Below are 15,873 nucleotides of genomic sequence, written 5' to 3' on the forward strand. Positions count from 1 at the left end.
CAGCGGGACAGGCTCTTCTGAGGAGCCCAAGAGAGGGATTTAAGCAGGTCTGAAAGGACCAACAGCTGCCACCTCCCTGGCAGCTCAGTGACATGGTACTTGAACCCTCCTTTCCATGAACACCTCCTGGCCTCTTTTGGTTTTGCTGGGAAGATCCCAATGAGGAAATAAGAAGATTAATAAGAAAAGTGAGCCTTGGTGGAGTCTGTCCTGTGCAGCTTGAAGCAGAACTTGGGTCAGTGACTGTGCCTTTAGGTGCTTCTGCAGAAGTACAGGTGGAAATCCAGCCTCACTTTCCCACTTTCAGAAGACAAAATACAGCTCAGCTCTTGGTTTGAGGGATTATTAACAGCTTGGATAGCTCTGAAATGAAACCAGTCATGGTGAAGCAGCTCCCACCAGCCCTGGGCACGGCTGCCAGGAACCTGCCCATCCTGGACACAGCACGATGGAGGTGCTGCAACCTTAACTACAGGGCTTTGGGTGGGTGTTGTAATTTTTCTTTTCCAAATTTAATCCCAGTAAATAAACCAAACCAGTGTTCACAAAGCACTCCCTCCCCCCACCATGAGTCACAGTGCAAAGCTGCAGAAATGAAGCACAATTTACAGTGATGGGCACCCCGAGGTGACATCTGCAGCCCAGAGCAGCACGTCCCTGGCCAGTCTGGGAAGGGAGGGAGCTGTGCCAGCCTGGCTGCAGCTGCTCCAAGCCCTGGGGAGCTCAGGGCTACTGGTGCAGCTTTGCCAGTCACAAGGTTTGGGGAGTGATGTCTGTGTGAGAAGGAAGCCTTGGAGATCTGCTTTGGTAGCAGCAGCTCCATGGGCTGCTCCAAGTGTTGGGATGGGGTTTTTGTGTTTCATAGAATCCCAGAACAGTTTGATATGGGAGAAACCTTAAAGCTCACCCAGTTCTAGCCCCTTCCACTATCCCAGGCTACTCCAATCTCTGTCCAACTTGGACACTTCCAGGGATCCAGGGGCAGCCAGAGTTTCTCTGGGCAACCTATGCCAGGGCCTCACCATCCTCACAGGAAAGAATTTATTCCCAATATCCCATCTAACCCTGCTCTCTGTGTGAAACCATTCTCCCTTGTCCTGTCTGCTTGTATAAGAAATCCCTCTCCCTCTTTTTTTATAAGCCCCTTTCAGGGGTTTATTGAAGGCCACAATGAGCTCTCCCCAAAGCCTTCTCTTCTATTGCATTATTTGTGGTTATATTTATTTTTTGCCTTTTTTTTTTAGGGTTGTGCATCCTCCCAGCTAGAGCTGCCTTATTCCAAAGTTCTCTACACACCATGGACTTCACACCCGTGGGCTTTGGCTGCCACGTACCCCAGAGACACCACAGATCTCCCACATCCTGTTTTGTTTATCTCATCCTCATGGATTTTCCTTTTGCAGGACCTGCTGCAAGGCTTTCCCCTTTTCCAACAGAGATTGGCAGACAAGTGGCTGGGATTTAACTCTGTCTGCTTCGTTTTCCCCAAACACTGAAATTTAACCATGGTTTTAAACAACCTTGCTTAAATCTCCCCTGTATTGTGGGTGTGGAAGATAAAGATGCTCTGTTTTCCAGAGAAACTGTAATATCCCTTTGGAATGTTGTGTGTTTGGAAGTGATGGTTTTGCAGGGGCTTTGGGCAGGGTTTGTATTTCTGGCAGTGGTTTGATAAAGGGATCGATGCTGATTTGTGGCTGGTGTGGGGATTGATAGTCTGTGCACACTGATTGAGGTTGGTTCATGTGACTTGATACTTCCCAATGGGTTATGATTAACCAAATACAGGAGAAAATGGCCCAAGGTGCCCTTGTTTCCACACACACCAGAAGATGAGGACTCAGGGAAGCTGGTAACTGCCTGACACTTTACTTGGAGCCTGCTTCCCTTCATGCTTGCGCCAGTGCAGGGAAAAACCATCTCAAATCACTATTTTTAACCTCCTGCAGTTTTGCCTGAAACTGGGGATCTTGGAGCGAAGATGAGGCCCCTTCCCACAAAAAGCTTTGTGGCTGTTTTTGCACCACAGAAAGCTCAGCACAGCCCCAAAGCAGCATCCCCTGTCAATGCCTGGGGCTGAGAGCGGCGCTTCAGCCCTCAGGCTTTTTTTCTGCCATCGGTGAGAAACTATTTATTGTAGCCTAAATATTTATTTTAGCTCCAGCAGTAACTGCAGGCCTGAGCCTGAGCTGGAGGGGCTTTCACCGGGTGCTGCATTTGGAGCCGGCTGCCTCCCAGCCCAGCACGGCACAGGTGGCTGCTGCCGTCCCGTGGTGTGGAAGAGAGGAGCGAAGGGAAATAAAGAGCAAAAGCCGGAGCGGTCACGGTGTCGCCGTCACGGTGATGGTGACATTAACTGGTGGCTCCTCGGTGGTGCCTGGTGCTGCCGAGAGCGGCTCTGCAAGGGGTGGGGGCCGAGTGCCGCAGGTGGGCAGAGGCTCAGCGGGGCAGGGGGGGCTCAGCCTCAGCTCGGCCCGGTACCTGCGGCCGTGCTGGGGACAGACGGCTCCCCCTCTGCTGCTGCTGCTGCTGCTGCTGCTGCCTCGGCAGCTGCTGCCGTGCCCGGGGCAGACGAGTCTCCCTGTGCTGGCCTGGCTTCCTCATCCCCGCCTGCGGCTGCTTCAGCATCCTCCGCTGTGCCCACGGGCTCCTGGGCGCCGGGACCAGCCCTGGGGGACACGCGGGGTCTGCCCGGAGCCCGGGCACGGGAGCAGTGGGGCACAGGGATCTGGGCACTGGGATTTGGGCACTGGGATTTGGGCACAGGGATCTGGGCACAGGGATCTGGGCACAGGGATCTGGGCACTGGGATCTGGGCACAGGGATCTGGGCACTGGGGTTTGGGCACAGGGATCTGGGCACTGGGATCTGGGCACAGGGATCTGGGCACAGGGATTTGGGCACTGGGATTTGGGCACTGGGATCTGGGCACAGGGATTTGGGCACAGGGATTTTAGCACTGGGATTTGGGCACTGGGATCTGGGCACTGGGATTTGGGCACAGGGATCTGGGCACTGGGATCTGGGCACAGGGATTTGGGCACTGGGATTTGGGCACAGGGATTTGGGCACTGGGATTTGGGCACTGGGATCTGGGCACTGGGATTTGGGCACAGGGATTTGGGCACAGGGATTTGGGCACTGGGATTTGGGCACTGGGATCTGGGCACAGGGATTTGGGCACTGGGATCTGGACACTGGGATCTGGGCACTGGGATTTGGGCACAGGGATCTGGGCACTGCGGTTTGGGCACTGGTATTTGGGCACTGGGATTTGGGCACTGGGATTTGGGCACAGGGATTTGGGCACAGGGATCTGGGCACAGGGATTTGGGCACTGGGATTTGGGCACAGGGATCTGGGCACAGGGATTTGGGCACACAGGGATTTGGGCACACAGGGATTTGGGCACAGGGATTTGGGCACACAGGGATTTGGGCACAGGGATTTGGGCACACAGGGATTTGGGCAGTGGGATTTGGGCACACAGGGATTTGGGCACACACGGATTTGGGCACTGGGATTTGGACACAGGGATTTGGGCACAGGGATTTGGGCACACAGGGATTTGGGCACTGGGATTTGGGCACTGGGATTTGGGCACTGGGATCTGGGCACTGGGATTTGGGCACAGGGATCTGGGCACAGGGATCTGGGCACTGGGATTTGGGCACTCACGTGCGGAAGAGCAGGCCGTGCAGCCCTGGGGAGACAGAGGGCTGTGAGCTGTGGGTGCCGGGGGTGGTGGCCCCGATGAGCCCCCGCGGGCCCGGCACTCACTCGGGAGGCTCTCCCGGTGGCGGGCGATGCAGTGCACGGCCAGCAGCGATGCTGCGGTGGCCACCAGCATCCCTGCCACCGCCGCCCCCGTCACCGCCGGGTAGGCCTCGAAGGGAGGCTCGGCTGGAAGAGAACAGAGGGAACATGGCAGGAAACAGGGACGGGCAGAGCCCAGCGAGGCCAGGGAAGGTGCGAGCCTGCGCCTGAAACCTTCTGACGGCTGCTCACACTCGGCTCCTCAGCTCCAGCAGGATGGAAACGCTGCCCTTCTGCACTCAACCCTTGCTCTGCCCCCACGGAGCAGCAGCCCCTGCCCACTTCACCTGGCGTCTGCACCTCGGAGGGGTGCCCGGCCGTGCGGTGGTTGACGGCCAGGACGCGGAAAGCATAGAGCACGGCGGGGTCCAGCCCCCCCAGGCGCCGGTCCCGGGAGTGCGGCTCGATGTCCCCGGCGGCTGTTTCCCAGGGGCTGGGAGCCTCCCGGAGGGGCTTCTTGGTTCTGCGCCGCTGCACCACGAAGCCGGTGAGGTTACCGGCGCCCTGCGTCCGCCACTCCAGCCGCACCTCGGTGCGCGCCCGCGTGTACCGCAGCTTACTGATGGTGACATTGGGCGGGGCTGGGTACCCTGCGGCGAGATGGCACGGGGGGCTGGATGCCCTCAGCCCACCCCTGATGCCCCCAGCCCACCCTTGATGCCCTCAGCCCACCCCTGATGCCCCCAGCCCACCCCTGATGCCCCCAGCCCAGCCCTGATGCCCCCAGCCCACCCCTGATGCCCCCAGCCCAGCCCTGATGCCCCCAGCCCAGCCCTGATGCCCCCAGCCCACTCTCGATGCCCCCAGCCCACCCTTGTTGCCCCCAGCCCAGCCCTGATGCCCCCAGCGCACCCCTGATGCCCCCAGCCCAGCCCTGATGCCCCCAGCCCACCCTTGATGCCCCCAGCCCAGCCCTGATGCCCCCAGCCCAGCCCTGATGCCCCCAGCCCACCCTTGATGCCCTCAGCCCACCCCTGATGCCCTCAGCCCAGCCCTGATGCCCCCAGCCCACCCCTGATGCCCCCAGCCCAGCCCTGATGCCCCCAGCCCAGCCCTGATGCCCCCAGCCCACTCTCGATGCCCCCAGCCCACCCTTGTTGCCCCCAGCCCAGCCCTGATGCCCCCAGCGCACCCCTGATGCCCCCAGCCCAGCCCTGATGCCCCCAGCCCACCCTTGATGCCCCCAGCCCAGCCCTGATGTCCCCAGCCCAGCCCTGATGCCCCCAGCCCACCCCTGATGCCCCCAGCCCACCCTTGATGCCCCCAGCCCAGCCCTGATGCCCCCAGCCCACCCTTGATGCCCTCAGCGCACCCCTGATGCCCTCAGCCCAGCCCTGATGCCCCCAGCCCACCCTAGATGCCCCCAGCCCATCCCTGATGCCCCCAGCCCAGCCCTGATGCCCCCAGCCCAGCCCTGATGCCCCCAGCCCAGCCCTGATGCCCTCAGCCCACCCTTGATGCCCCCAGCCCAGCCCTGATGCCCCCAGCCCAGCCCTGATGCCCCCAGCCCACCCCTGATGCCCCCAGCCCTGATGCCCCCAGCCCACCCCTGATGCCCCCAGCCCAGCCCTGATGCCCCCAGCCCACCCTGGATGCCCCCAGCCCTGATGCCCCCAGCCCATCCCTGATGCCCCCAGCCCATCCCTGATGCCCCCAGCCCACCCCTGATGCCCCCAGCCCAGCCCTGGTGCCCCCAGCCCACCCCTGATGCCCTCAGCCCAGCCCTGATGCCCCCAGCCCACCCTGGATGCCCCCAGCCCTGATGCCCCCAGCCCAGCCGTGCCCGTGCCAGGACTCACGCTCCACGCGGAGGCGGGCAGGGCGGCTGGCAGTGCCCACGGCATTGCTCGCGGTGCAGCGGTAGGTCCCGCTGTCCCCCGGCCACTCAGCGTCCCGGACCGTGAGGTTGACCCACGTTTCTCCCCGCTCCAGCAGGTACTTGGCCAGCCCCGGCGTCACCTCCCGCTGCTTTGGGTCGTACCAAGCCACCGTGGCACCGAGCCCGGCACCGCTGCCCCGCTGCCGGCAGGAGAGCCGTGCCTCGCCGCCCTCCAGCACCGCCACCTCGCTCTCCGCCTCCAGCTCGGGCACCTCTGCTCGGCGACAAGCGGGGACGGTGTCGCCAGGGCCGTGGCAGCCCTCCGAGGCACCCTGGGAGCGCTGGGGCCGGCTCCAGCTTACCCAGCGTGAGGCGGCACTCGGCGGCGGCGGCCCGCAGCGGGTGTGCGGCCGAGCAGATGAACTCCCGGCCCGCCAGGCTGCCGGCCGTGCTCAGCACCAGCACGGCGCTGGAGGCTGCGGGCTCGCCCAGGCTCCGGCCCGCACCGTCCCGCCAGCTCAGGGTGACGGGCGGCGTGCCCCCCTCCCAGCGGCACCGCAGCATCACGTACTCGTCACCCTTGGTGGCCGCCGCCGCGCAGCTGGGGCTGCCGGCCGGGACCCCTGGGGATGCAGCGGTGTCAGAGCGGGACAGGGCCACGCTGTGCCAAAGCACCCCCAAAATGAGACACGACCCCTCGCGGGGAGAGCGGGGTTTGGCAATCCCGGCTGTGCCACAGCGTCCCCCCTTTTGGTGCTGCAGGTGCCAGGGAAGGCCCAGGAGTGCCCATCCCGTGCTTTGGCCGCGGCACGGGGTCATTGCAGCTCTGCTGTGACACCGGGGGTCAGAAAGGGCTTGGGGGCACATGGGCCCCTCGTCACTCACACAGGGTGGTCCCACATGCAGCCCCCAGGGGCAGCGCGGGGTGGGAGGCCAGGCAGGAGAAGGAGCTGCCGTTCCTGGTGGCTGCCCCTGGCTGGATCCTGGTGGCCATGGAAAAACTGGTCCTCATCAACCCCTCTTCCTCCTCCTCCTCCTCCTGGGGGCCCAGCCAGCGCAGCCGAGCCAGGGGGAAGCCCCCCAGCCAGCGGCAGCGCAGGGCCACATCCCGCTGATCATCGGAGGCCAGGGCAGAGCAGCTGGGGCTCCCGGCTGGTGGAACTGCAGGAGACCATCGGCACTGGGGGAGAGCGTGGGTTCCCCCCCAGCCCCACCTCAAACTGCCCCTCGCACCCACATCCTCACCAGGGAGCCGCGCTGGTCCGTCTCACCCCGTTTGCGGGGTTACTTACAGTAGACGGTGAGGATGATGGTGGCCTGGGTGCGGGTCTGCAGGTGGCTGTTCTCGGCCAGGCAGGTGTATGTGCCCGCCTGGGCACGGGCGATGGCAGTGATCACATAGGTCTGGCCGATGTGCACCTGGGAGCCGTTGTGCAGCCAGACGTAGCGGCTGGGGGGGTTGGAGGGGGCCAGGCAGCTCAGCACCACGTCCTCCCGCTCGCCCGCTGAGAAGCCCCCCTGCTCGGGGGAGAAGGGCTCCACACGGATGGCCGGCTCATCAGGGCCATCTGTGGGGACACGGGGCCCTTTAGACAGGGATGTCCCCACAGAGGGGACACAGCCCTCCCTGGGGCTTCCTCCCCCTGGTGGGAAGCAGGGCAGCAAAGCCCCCTTAGAAAGGGTCCCCATCATGGGGGCTGTGAGCACACCGTGATGCACAGGGGCCACGGATGCATCGTGGTGGCCGTGGTGGCTAGAGAGGAACTCTGCTGGTGGGCGTATGATGCCCATGAGCACGTCAAAGCAACAACAAGCCATACCATGGTGGCCATAGAGACATAGTGGTGGCCACGGAGGCATCATGGTGGCCATAGAGACATAGTGGTGGCCACGGAGGCATCGTGGTGGCAGGATTCAATCTGTCCATGGATGTTCCACGGTAGCTATGGACATACCATGGTGGCAAGGTGCTCAGTGCCCATGGACAAGCCACAGAGCATTATGGTGGCCACAGACACGCTATGGATGTCGCCAGCCCTGAAGATGTCCCCCCAGCTGGTGGCTGAGGGCCCCCCTGAGGTGGGTGGCACCCAGGGCACTCACAGACGATGTCCAGGTAGACGGGGTCGCTGGTGTGGTTGTTGACCTCGTTGTGCACGGAGCAGATGTACCAGCCCGTGTGGCTGCGGTTGGCAGGTGTCAGCTGCAGTTCTGCCCTGGAGCCCCCCAGCGCCGCAGGGGTCACTGAGGGACCCCCCCGGGGCTCCTGGTGCTGCCAGGAGAAGCTCAGCGGCTCCGTCCCCTCCCGCACAGTGCACGTCAGGGTCACCGCCGCCCCCTCCGCCACCGCCACCGCCGTGGGCCGCACGAAGGGCTTGGAGACAGGCACTGGGGGCACCGAGTGTGAGCGGCCCCCACAGACATCAGAGAGCCCGGGGGCCCACCCATCTCCCAGATGATTGCTTGGCCAGTGAAGTGCCACGGCAGCCAGTGGGATGGCTAGTGAGGACACCTGCAGGCTAGTGAGGGGCACCCTGGCTATGGGCATGTAGGCGGGGTAGCTACTGGGACCAGTTTGGGGTGGTGGGATGCTTGGGTAGCCAGGGCAAGGAAATGAAGGTGGCTTAGTGGGCTGCTGTGTTGGCTAGTAGGGGACTACACTAGCTGGAGGCAAGGGAGGTTTGCTGGCTAGTGGGGCTCTGGGTTGGCTGATGAGTGCTATGTTGGCTCGTGTTGAGCTACCCTGGCTGGTGGGATGCTATATTGGCTAGCAGTGTGTTACATTGGCTAGTAGGATGTTTTGCTGGCTAGTGGCAGACTATGTTGGCAAGTAGGGTACTCTGCTACCTAGGAGGGCCCTTTGTTGGTGAATGGGTACTACAGTTTCTAGCAAACCACCATGTTGGCCAGTGGGACTCTGCATTGGCTAGTGGGGCACTATGCTGGCTTGTGCTACTCTTTATTGACTTGGGGAGCCCTGTGTTGGCTAGGGGGGTGTTTTGCTGCCCAGTGGATGGCTCTGTTGGCTACTGAGCAAGGGGCTGGGTTTGGCCACCATCTCCCTAGACTGTGATGCTGGCTGCTGCTGGCCAGCGGGTCCCTCCAGGTTGGCCAAAGCCCGGGACTTACCCAGGACACGCAGGAGGATGGCGGCGTAGCCCACACGGAGCCGGCCCCGCTCTGGGAAGAGCCCCTGGCAGAGGAAGCGGCCCTGGGCGGCCACCCGCAGCTCCCGCAGCTCCAGGGTCCCGTTGCGCAGCGTCACCCGGCCCAGCATCCCCGTGCCAGGGGCCACGGCCACCTCCCTGCCCGAGCCCACGGCCACGGCCCGCGGGAGCCCCTCTCCCTGCGGCGTGAAGCTCCAGAAGACCACGGCCGGCGGGGCTGCGGCCACCGGCCCACAGCTCAGCTCCACCGCCCGGCCTCGCACGCCCGTCGCCCGCCATTCCTCGTAGGCCGCCTCGCCGGCCGCCAGCGGCTGCCCTGCCCGGGGCAGCGTGGCCGTCAGGCCTCTGCTCGCCCCCCACCCGGGAAATGAGGGGCCAGGTCTGTGCTCACCCCCCGCCAGCGCCGGCAGCAGGCACAGGATCCATGGCCCCCTCCAAGGCAGCGGCGGTGCCCGACCACGCTCCATGGCGCCATGTCCAGCGCCGGCACGCTGAAGCAGGGCTGCGCTCTCCGGCACGACCTGCTCTCGGGTTACCCCTAGGTAATTAAGCCCAGCCCTGATTAACTGTTAATTATTTATCAACCTGCCAGCACAGGGAGAACCCGACGCCGCTGCCGCCTGGGCCCCTGCAATCTCAGGGCTGAGGAGGGATTCGCTTGCTTTGCAAATGGCAGCATCCTTGCATTCCCCTCACGTGGGAATTTAATTCTTGAGTGCTACCTCTTCCACATACAATTATTTTTTTGGCTAAAAGGGGGAAAACACACTGCCACTCCCCCGTGATCAAAGCTGGGGGGTTTGGAGCTGGGGAAGCCAGGCAAGGATCAAGGTTTGATATTTCATCTCCCACTGTCTGCCACGCCCCAGACCATCAAACATTCATGGGGGCGGCTGTGCCGTAACGCAATGCCAGGGTAGGGGCGAACCAGGGGGGATTTGGGGGTGCACGTGGTGAGGGGGATCAGGGAACACTCAGCAAAGTCTGGAAAACAACCTGCCATCTCTCATCTCCCCTACGGATCCTTTAATAAGAATTCATTGTTTGTTACCAAAATCCCACTGTTAATACCGGATGTGTGTACTCCCCACAAAGGGATTTTGGGGCTTGAAATGCCCCAAAGGGTTAAAGCTGGTGGCAAGGAGCTGCGGAACCAGGGTGAGCCCCCCTCCCGCTACCACCAGGTCCTGCTTTCTCTGCCACACACTTTTGGCTGTGCTCTCATCATGTTTTGGTCACTTTTTGTGCCCGTTCAGGTCAGGTTTGGATAGAAATCTGCATGAGGAGAGCAGGGTACAGTAGCCAATCTGACAAATGACACCAATTGTCAACACTGACCTTATCAAACCCCTCCTGCAATGTTGATACATTTCAGAGAATTTTGGTAAAGAAGGAGCCAACCTGGTGTTTGCAAACAATTCCGTTTATTAAAGATTAACAAAGGTACAAACACAGCCCAGTCCCTGGAATCCAACTTCTGTCCTCACACTGCCGGGACCCCCAACACTTGGATTTCATGTCCCTGGGGTCCAACCTCTCTCCCCAACAGATGGGACCCCAAACACTTGGATCTCAGACCCCCGGGGGTCCAACCTCTCTCCTGCACTGCCGGGACCCTGAACACTTGGGTTTTGCTCCGGGATCTGGGATGGCAGCAGTGGATTCCTGCTGCCATCTAGCGAGACAAGGTTGGCTCCAGCCTCTCCTCAGGCAACACAACAAAACTCAACAGCTTCAGGAGGATACAAGAGAACCAGGAAGTTTCCCCCTGTAACTTTTCCTCCTGTTGAGAACTAGAACTTGGATTTGGGTGAACGAATCCTTGCTCCTCACTCAGCTGCAAGCCTCTCCAGCTCGTCCATGTCATATGGATCCAGCTGCTTGATCGTGGTCTCTGTAGGAAGGGAAGAGCAATTGTTGGGATGTGAGCTCAGAGCTGGTTCCCCTGAGCCGGTGTCTGCAGCACCCAAGTGCCCCATGCCAGCTGGGAAGCTCCTGGAGCGCTCACTGCAGCGTCTCCCTCTGCAGGGAAATCAACTGGGAGGAAGTGCAGGGGGAACTGGGTCAGCAGGGCAAGCGGCTGGGAGAAAGCAGGAGAGGAACTGGATCAGGGCAGCAGCCAAGGCACAGCGGGAAGCGCAAGCAGCGGCCCCATGGCAGCAGCACGCAGAGCTCAGCCTCTGATGTGCCCCCACTCCCTGGTCCCACCTCCACGGCCATGCAGGACAGGGAAGGTTTGTACCCACATGCCAGTTGTTCCAGCTGCTCACTGCTGCTTCCAGCTGCTCACTGCTTCTACTCCACGGCAACAATCTTTGCCAGAATGTGTGGCTCATGTCTGCCTGGGGTCTGCCTCAGGCTCACTCCAGGTTCCAAGGACAGGTGGACATTTAAAGGAACCAAGAGGGCTGAGTGGCTCTGAGGCTGGAGATGAGAAAGGGACACCATTTTCTGCCCATCAGAAGGTTTCCTCTAGAAATCACAGGGAAAACAGGCACTGGGATTCAAAAAGTCATCAGTGCAGCCCTGGCATTTGGCAAATCCCATGAAAATCCTCTTGATGTTAACAAGTGACAATCAATTTCCACTCAGGAAGTATTTCCACAGCTGCCATCTCCTCTCCCACAGCCAGGGCTGAGCTGAGCTGGGGCACCAGGTCCCTTGGGACAAGACCTTGCAAGGAAAGGCAGAAAAAATGCCTGAAGGATGGGAAAAAAAGGTGCTGAGGCATCCTGGGTACTGGTAACATCCCCTGCAAGTTGCAAACAACCTCCAGGGCTGCTTCTTGGGAAATTTGCCTTCTGGGAGCAAAAATCACCCTAAAAGCTGCATCTGTCACCTGTTCCCAGTGCGATGAGCCCCGGGGAGAGGAGCAGCCCGACAAGGACGATTTGCAAAGAGGAAATGAGCTGGAGGGGATCACAGTCCCAACCTCGCCTGCCAGAGCGGTGGATTGTGTGGATACTCACGGAAATACTCCTCTATCCTGTGCACGAGCTCCACGCTGTCTCTCTCCACCACGCTGAAGGCAATGCCGCGGTGCCCGAAGCGTCCTGCCCTCCCAATGCGGTGCAGGTACGTCTCAAAATCCGGCTCGTTGCGCTCATCCGTGGGGAGGCCGAAGTTCACCACGGTGGTGACCTGCTGCACATCAATGCCTGGAAGAGAGGGAAAGGATCCTCTTGGGATGCCTTGTCCCACAGGACCAGCTGCCCAAGCCCACGTGGAAGAACGGCAGGCCTGGTGCATTTTGGGCTGTCAGAGGGGCGCTGGATACCTCTGGCACAGACGTTGGTGGCGATGAGGACCTTCTCCTTGCCGTCACGGAAGCGCTGGATGACGCTGGCCCGCTGCACCACCGTCAGCTCTGCTGTCAGGATGGCCACTTGGTGCCCATCCTGGCTCATCTTCCCCGCCAGCCAGACTGCCAGCCTCCGGGTCTGCACACACAGGGAGAGCCTGAGGCCAACACTTCCCCCTCCAGAGTCCCCTGCTCCTTTTGAGGGAGCTCAAGGCTGTTTTCAACACTCCCCTGGGGTCTGCTCCTTTGTTTTGGGGGTCTTGGAAGGAGCCCACTTTGCCCACAGTGTAAAATGACCCATTCCTGCTATTTCCAATGGGAGAGGGACAGTGCAGGGCTCTCTCAGGCAAGGCTCTTACCTGGCAGAAGATCATGACCTGACCGATGGTGAAGCTGCCATAGAGGTTGCAGAGGGCCTTGTACTGCTCATCTGAGTTCTGGCACACCATGAAGTACTGCCTGATGTTGCTCAGGGTGAGCTCCTCCTCACGCAGCTTGATCACGATGGGGTTGGGGATGATCCGCTCGGCAAAGGCCCGCACGGGTTCCTTGTAAGTGGCTGAGAACAGCAGCACTTGGCAGTTCTTGGGAAGAGCCCTGGGGCAGGGAATAAGCTCTGTCAGCCCTGGAGAGCAGCTGCTGCCCAGGAGAAGGACAGAAACCCTCATTTAAACTGATTTTGTGTTGCCTTCAGTGGAAAGGGAAGTTAAGAGGGCTGGTAAGATGGAGAGGAAAAGGGGGGAATGGCTTCACACTGAAAGAAAACGGGTTTGGATATTAGGAGGAAGTTCTTCCCTGTGAGGATGGTGAGGCCCTGGCAAAGGTTGCCCAGAGCAGCTGTGGCTGCCCCATCCCTGTAAGGGTTCAAGGTCATGCTCTGAGCAACCTGGTCTAATGGAAGGTGTCCCTGCCTATGGGAAAGGGTGGGAACAAGATGGGCTTTATGGTCCCTTCCAAGTGAGGCCATTCTATGATTCTGTGAGTCAGTCCAAGGCCTGTAACAGCTCAAAGGCAAACGAGGTGAAGTGTCCTCCTGTGTGTCCAGAGCACGCTGTTTTACACAAAGACAGACCTGTGGACAAGCCTCTTTGGCACCATGGGGGCACTCTCACAGCGCTTTGGTGACAGATTCCTTTAAAGCTAAAGAAAAGAAGGGAAAGCAGGGAATCAGGACACCAGCCCTCAGCAATCCTCACCTGTGGATGCGGATGCTCTGACAGGAGAGGCCCTGCGTGTCGATCATGATGTCGGCCTCGTCCAGCACGAACAAGGAGATCTTTGTCAGGTCCAGGAGGTGTTGTTTGAAGCACCAGTCCAGTGTGGTGCCCGGGGTTCCGATGATTATTTGCTCCTCTAGCACTGTGCCCTTCAGAACTGCAAGGGGGCAAAAGGCATTTGGCTGCCTCCAGGCACAGAGCTCTCTGGGGCTGTGTTTTCCCCTGCTTGCTCAGACTCTGGCTGCTCAGTGATGCCTTCAAGGCATCATCATGACACTTCCCTACAGCCTTGGGGCATGGGAACCACCCCCACAGGGGAAAAGGCAGTCTGCAAGCAGCCAGTGATGGTGGAAAAGCCTTCTCAGTAGGAGAGGCGGACTGACACTACTTTATTGCCCTTCATGGATGTCTGGGCAATCCCTGGTAGCTCCAGGCTCTAAGAGGGGATCCCTGTGCTCCTTTCCCATTCCTGAGCAGTGCTGGTGGCTGTGCCGGGCTGGACTCACCTCGGTTTCCCCGGACAGCGTAGTTCACCTTGATGTCAGTGCAGAATTTCCCAATGGCCCGCACCACCTGCCCGATCTGCAGAGCCAGCTCGTAGGTGGGAGCCAGGCAGAGGCACTGGCAGGAGAGCAGAGGAAGGAGCTGTCAGGCCTGGGATGGGGCACACCAGGCAGGGACAGCAGGAGGAGCTCAGGAGCATCCCACAGCACTGAGGCACAGGGGATGGGGCAGCACAGCAGAGCTGCAGGTTCAGGAGCTGGGCTGTGTTCCCAGGCAAGGAGGCAGAAGGAAGCTGCTGCTGCTATTTTTGAGGAGGAAATTCCTCTCTCAGAAGCGTGGTGCAGCTTGTTCCTGTGCCCTAGCTCAGTCACACTGTCCACACATACAAGAGGGGATCTTACATGGCTGGAAACAGCTGGCAAAGCTGGTTCTGCAGCCAGAGGGGACTGGGAGTATCTGAGCACCAGAAACCAGCAGTGTCTGCAGTTGCTCCTCAAAACCTAAATTCCAGGATAACTGAAGTCTGGACTGATCCACTCTGGCAAGTCAAAGCACCTCCCTGAGGTGGGCACCATGCTTTTGGTCCTACCTGGCACTGTGATGGGCCCTGGTGCCTTATCATCCCACTCCAGTGGGCCAAGTCACACAGGAGCTGGGACAAAGCCCAGAGCTCTGCCCCTGGCCGTGTCCTGGGCACTTGGGCCAACCCCTCCTTCATCAGCTTTCCCTGTCCTGCGTTACCTGCGGGTATTTCTCGCTGGCACTGGCTCTGCTCAACATGGCCAAGACAAAAGCTGCTGTTTTCCCTGTCCCTGACTGGCTCTGGGCAATCAGATTTTGGGGCCTGCAAAGCAAAAGCAGCTTAGTGGAATGCAGGGGTGAGGGCATTCCTGCTTGGCACCACAGTGCCGGGAGGCCGCGAGGAGCCGTGTTCCTACTCACGGGTGCGCCAGCATGAGCGGCAGAGCCTGCTCCTGGATTTTGGATGGTCTGTTGAAGCCCATCATATAAACCCCGTTCAAGAGCTCCTCCTTCCTGTGGAAACAAAGCACCCCAAGCAACCATGTGAAGGAGGCTGGTGTGCTGGAGCATGGTGGGGCCAGGGGCTGTGGCAACTCACAGGGGCAGCTCCTCAAAGGTCTTGATGGAAAAGAGTGGGGAGCTGGGGTCCCGCTGCAGGATCTCCACGTGCTGCTGGGACTCCACCAGGGATGTGTGGATCAACTTGTTCATCAGTGAGATCTCTGCCAGCGGCACTGGGAAAGGCAGCAACTCCATAAATAAAACAAATGGAATCACAGAATCGTTAGGGCTGGAAGGGATCTCTGGAAATCATCCAGTCCAAACCCCCTGCCAAGGCAGGGTCAGCTGGAGCAGGTGACACAGGAATGTGTTCCTGTAGGTCTGGAATGTCTCTTAAGAGGGAGAATCCAGGACCTCCCTGGGCAGCCTGTCCCAGAGCTCTGCCACTCTCCGTGTCAAGAAGTTCTTCCTCATGCTGAGGTGGAACTTCTTGTGTTTTAGTTTACAACAAAAGGCTTGTAATGAGAATAATCTTCTATCTCCAGAGGATTTCTGATTATTCTGTGGGTTCATTAGAAACACTGCAGGCAACATCCATTATTCCAGCCTTTCACCGTACTCACGAATGAGCATCTAAACACAATGCACCGAGCCTTTCCCTCCTCTGAGGTAAAACACCCTCTTGATTAAATCGTGACTAAACATTGTGGGGCGCCCCTTCCTCGGGACCCCGCGGGGGTCTCTCGGAGCTCCCCTCCGGGACCCACCTTTCTCCTCGTCCTCCGCCTCGGCCGGTGCGGGGGCCGCGGGGAGCAGGCCGAGCCCGCGGGCCATGGCCCGGCCGTGCCGCTCGGGGCAGCGCAGCCCGGCACAGCGAGAGGCCGAGCGGTGCAGCCCATGCCAGGGACAGCCCGGGCCGGGGCCGCTGGCGGGGCCCCCCCGGCCGAGGCCGCGGAGCCCGCGCTCCGACTCCTCCATGGAGCCGGCGCACAGAGCCGGGAGCGCCGGATGGGGCGGGAACATCCG

The 15,873-nt window shown here is 60.4% G+C and overlaps 2 protein-coding genes across 4 annotated transcripts; both read right to left on the minus strand.

Annotated features, from left to right (window-relative positions):
- Positions 1-1,847: 1,847 nt before the first annotated feature.
- Positions 1,848-9,286, minus strand: VSIG10L2 (V-set and immunoglobulin domain containing 10 like 2). The gene is made up of 12 exons (XM_086861422.1): positions 9,194-9,286; positions 8,765-9,118; positions 7,739-8,023; positions 6,928-7,203; positions 6,521-6,796; positions 5,998-6,258; positions 5,616-5,909; positions 4,104-4,406; positions 3,781-3,903; positions 3,679-3,703; positions 2,482-2,669; positions 1,848-2,398 (listed from the first exon to the last, which is right to left on the minus strand). The coding sequence occupies exons 1-12, from the start codon at positions 9,267-9,269 to the stop codon at positions 2,322-2,324; spliced, it is 2,538 nt and encodes an 845-aa protein (XP_086717548.1). The 5' UTR covers positions 9,270-9,286; the 3' UTR covers positions 1,848-2,321.
- A 923-nt stretch (positions 9,287-10,209) lies between these two features.
- On the minus strand, positions 10,210-15,870 carry DDX25 (DEAD-box helicase 25). Of its 3 annotated transcripts, none has more exons than XR_002871362.2 (11): positions 15,615-15,847; positions 14,945-15,080; positions 14,767-14,859; positions 14,566-14,668; positions 13,827-13,941; positions 13,300-13,477; positions 12,463-12,700; positions 12,080-12,242; positions 11,772-11,960; positions 11,049-11,226; positions 10,210-10,696 (listed from the first exon to the last, which is right to left on the minus strand). XR_002871362.2 is itself a non-coding variant. In XM_023947365.2 (10 exons), the coding sequence occupies exons 1-10, from the start codon at positions 15,868-15,870 to the stop codon at positions 10,632-10,634; spliced, it is 1,536 nt and encodes a 511-aa protein (XP_023803133.2). In that variant the 3' UTR covers positions 10,210-10,631. The 3 variants fall into 3 exon arrangements, 1 of the variants encoding a protein (XP_023803133.2); XR_015278915.1 differs by having other exon boundaries at positions 11,049-11,274; positions 15,615-15,846; XM_023947365.2 differs by lacking the exon at positions 11,049-11,226 and having other exon boundaries at positions 15,615-15,870.
- Positions 15,871-15,873: the final 3 nt, after the last annotated feature.

This window comes from Cyanistes caeruleus, chromosome 23 (assembly GCF_971803275.1).
Source record: "Cyanistes caeruleus chromosome 23, bCyaCae1.hap1.1, whole genome shotgun sequence".
In the NCBI taxonomy this organism is placed as follows: Eukaryota; Metazoa; Chordata; class Aves; order Passeriformes; family Paridae; genus Cyanistes; species Cyanistes caeruleus.

Excerpts from the sequence above, each read along its gene's own strand:
- VSIG10L2 (XM_086861422.1), bottom strand. The coding sequence starts at position 9,269 with ATGGAGCGTGGTCGGGCACCGCCGCTGCCTTGGAGGGGGCCATGGATC. Across the intron at positions 6,259-6,520 it reads TGCATGTGGGACCACCCTGT|GGGTCCCGGCCGGCAGCCCC; the intron begins GTGAGTGACGAG and ends CTGCATCCCCAG. Across the intron at positions 3,904-4,103 it reads CTCCGAGGTGCAGACGCCAG|CCGAGCCTCCCTTCGAGGCC; the intron begins GTGAAGTGGGCA and ends GTTCTCTTCCAG.
- DDX25 (XM_023947365.2), bottom strand. The coding sequence starts at position 15,870 with ATGTTCCCGCCCCATCCGGCGCTCCCGGCTCTGTGCGCCGGCTCCATG. Across the intron at positions 14,860-14,944 it reads ACCTTTGAGGAGCTGCCCCT|GAAGGAGGAGCTCTTGAACG; the intron begins GTGAGTTGCCAC and ends TTGTTTCCACAG. Across the intron at positions 11,961-12,079 it reads CACCAACGTCTGTGCCAGAG|GCATTGATGTGCAGCAGGTC; the intron begins GTATCCAGCGCC and ends CCTCTCTTCCAG.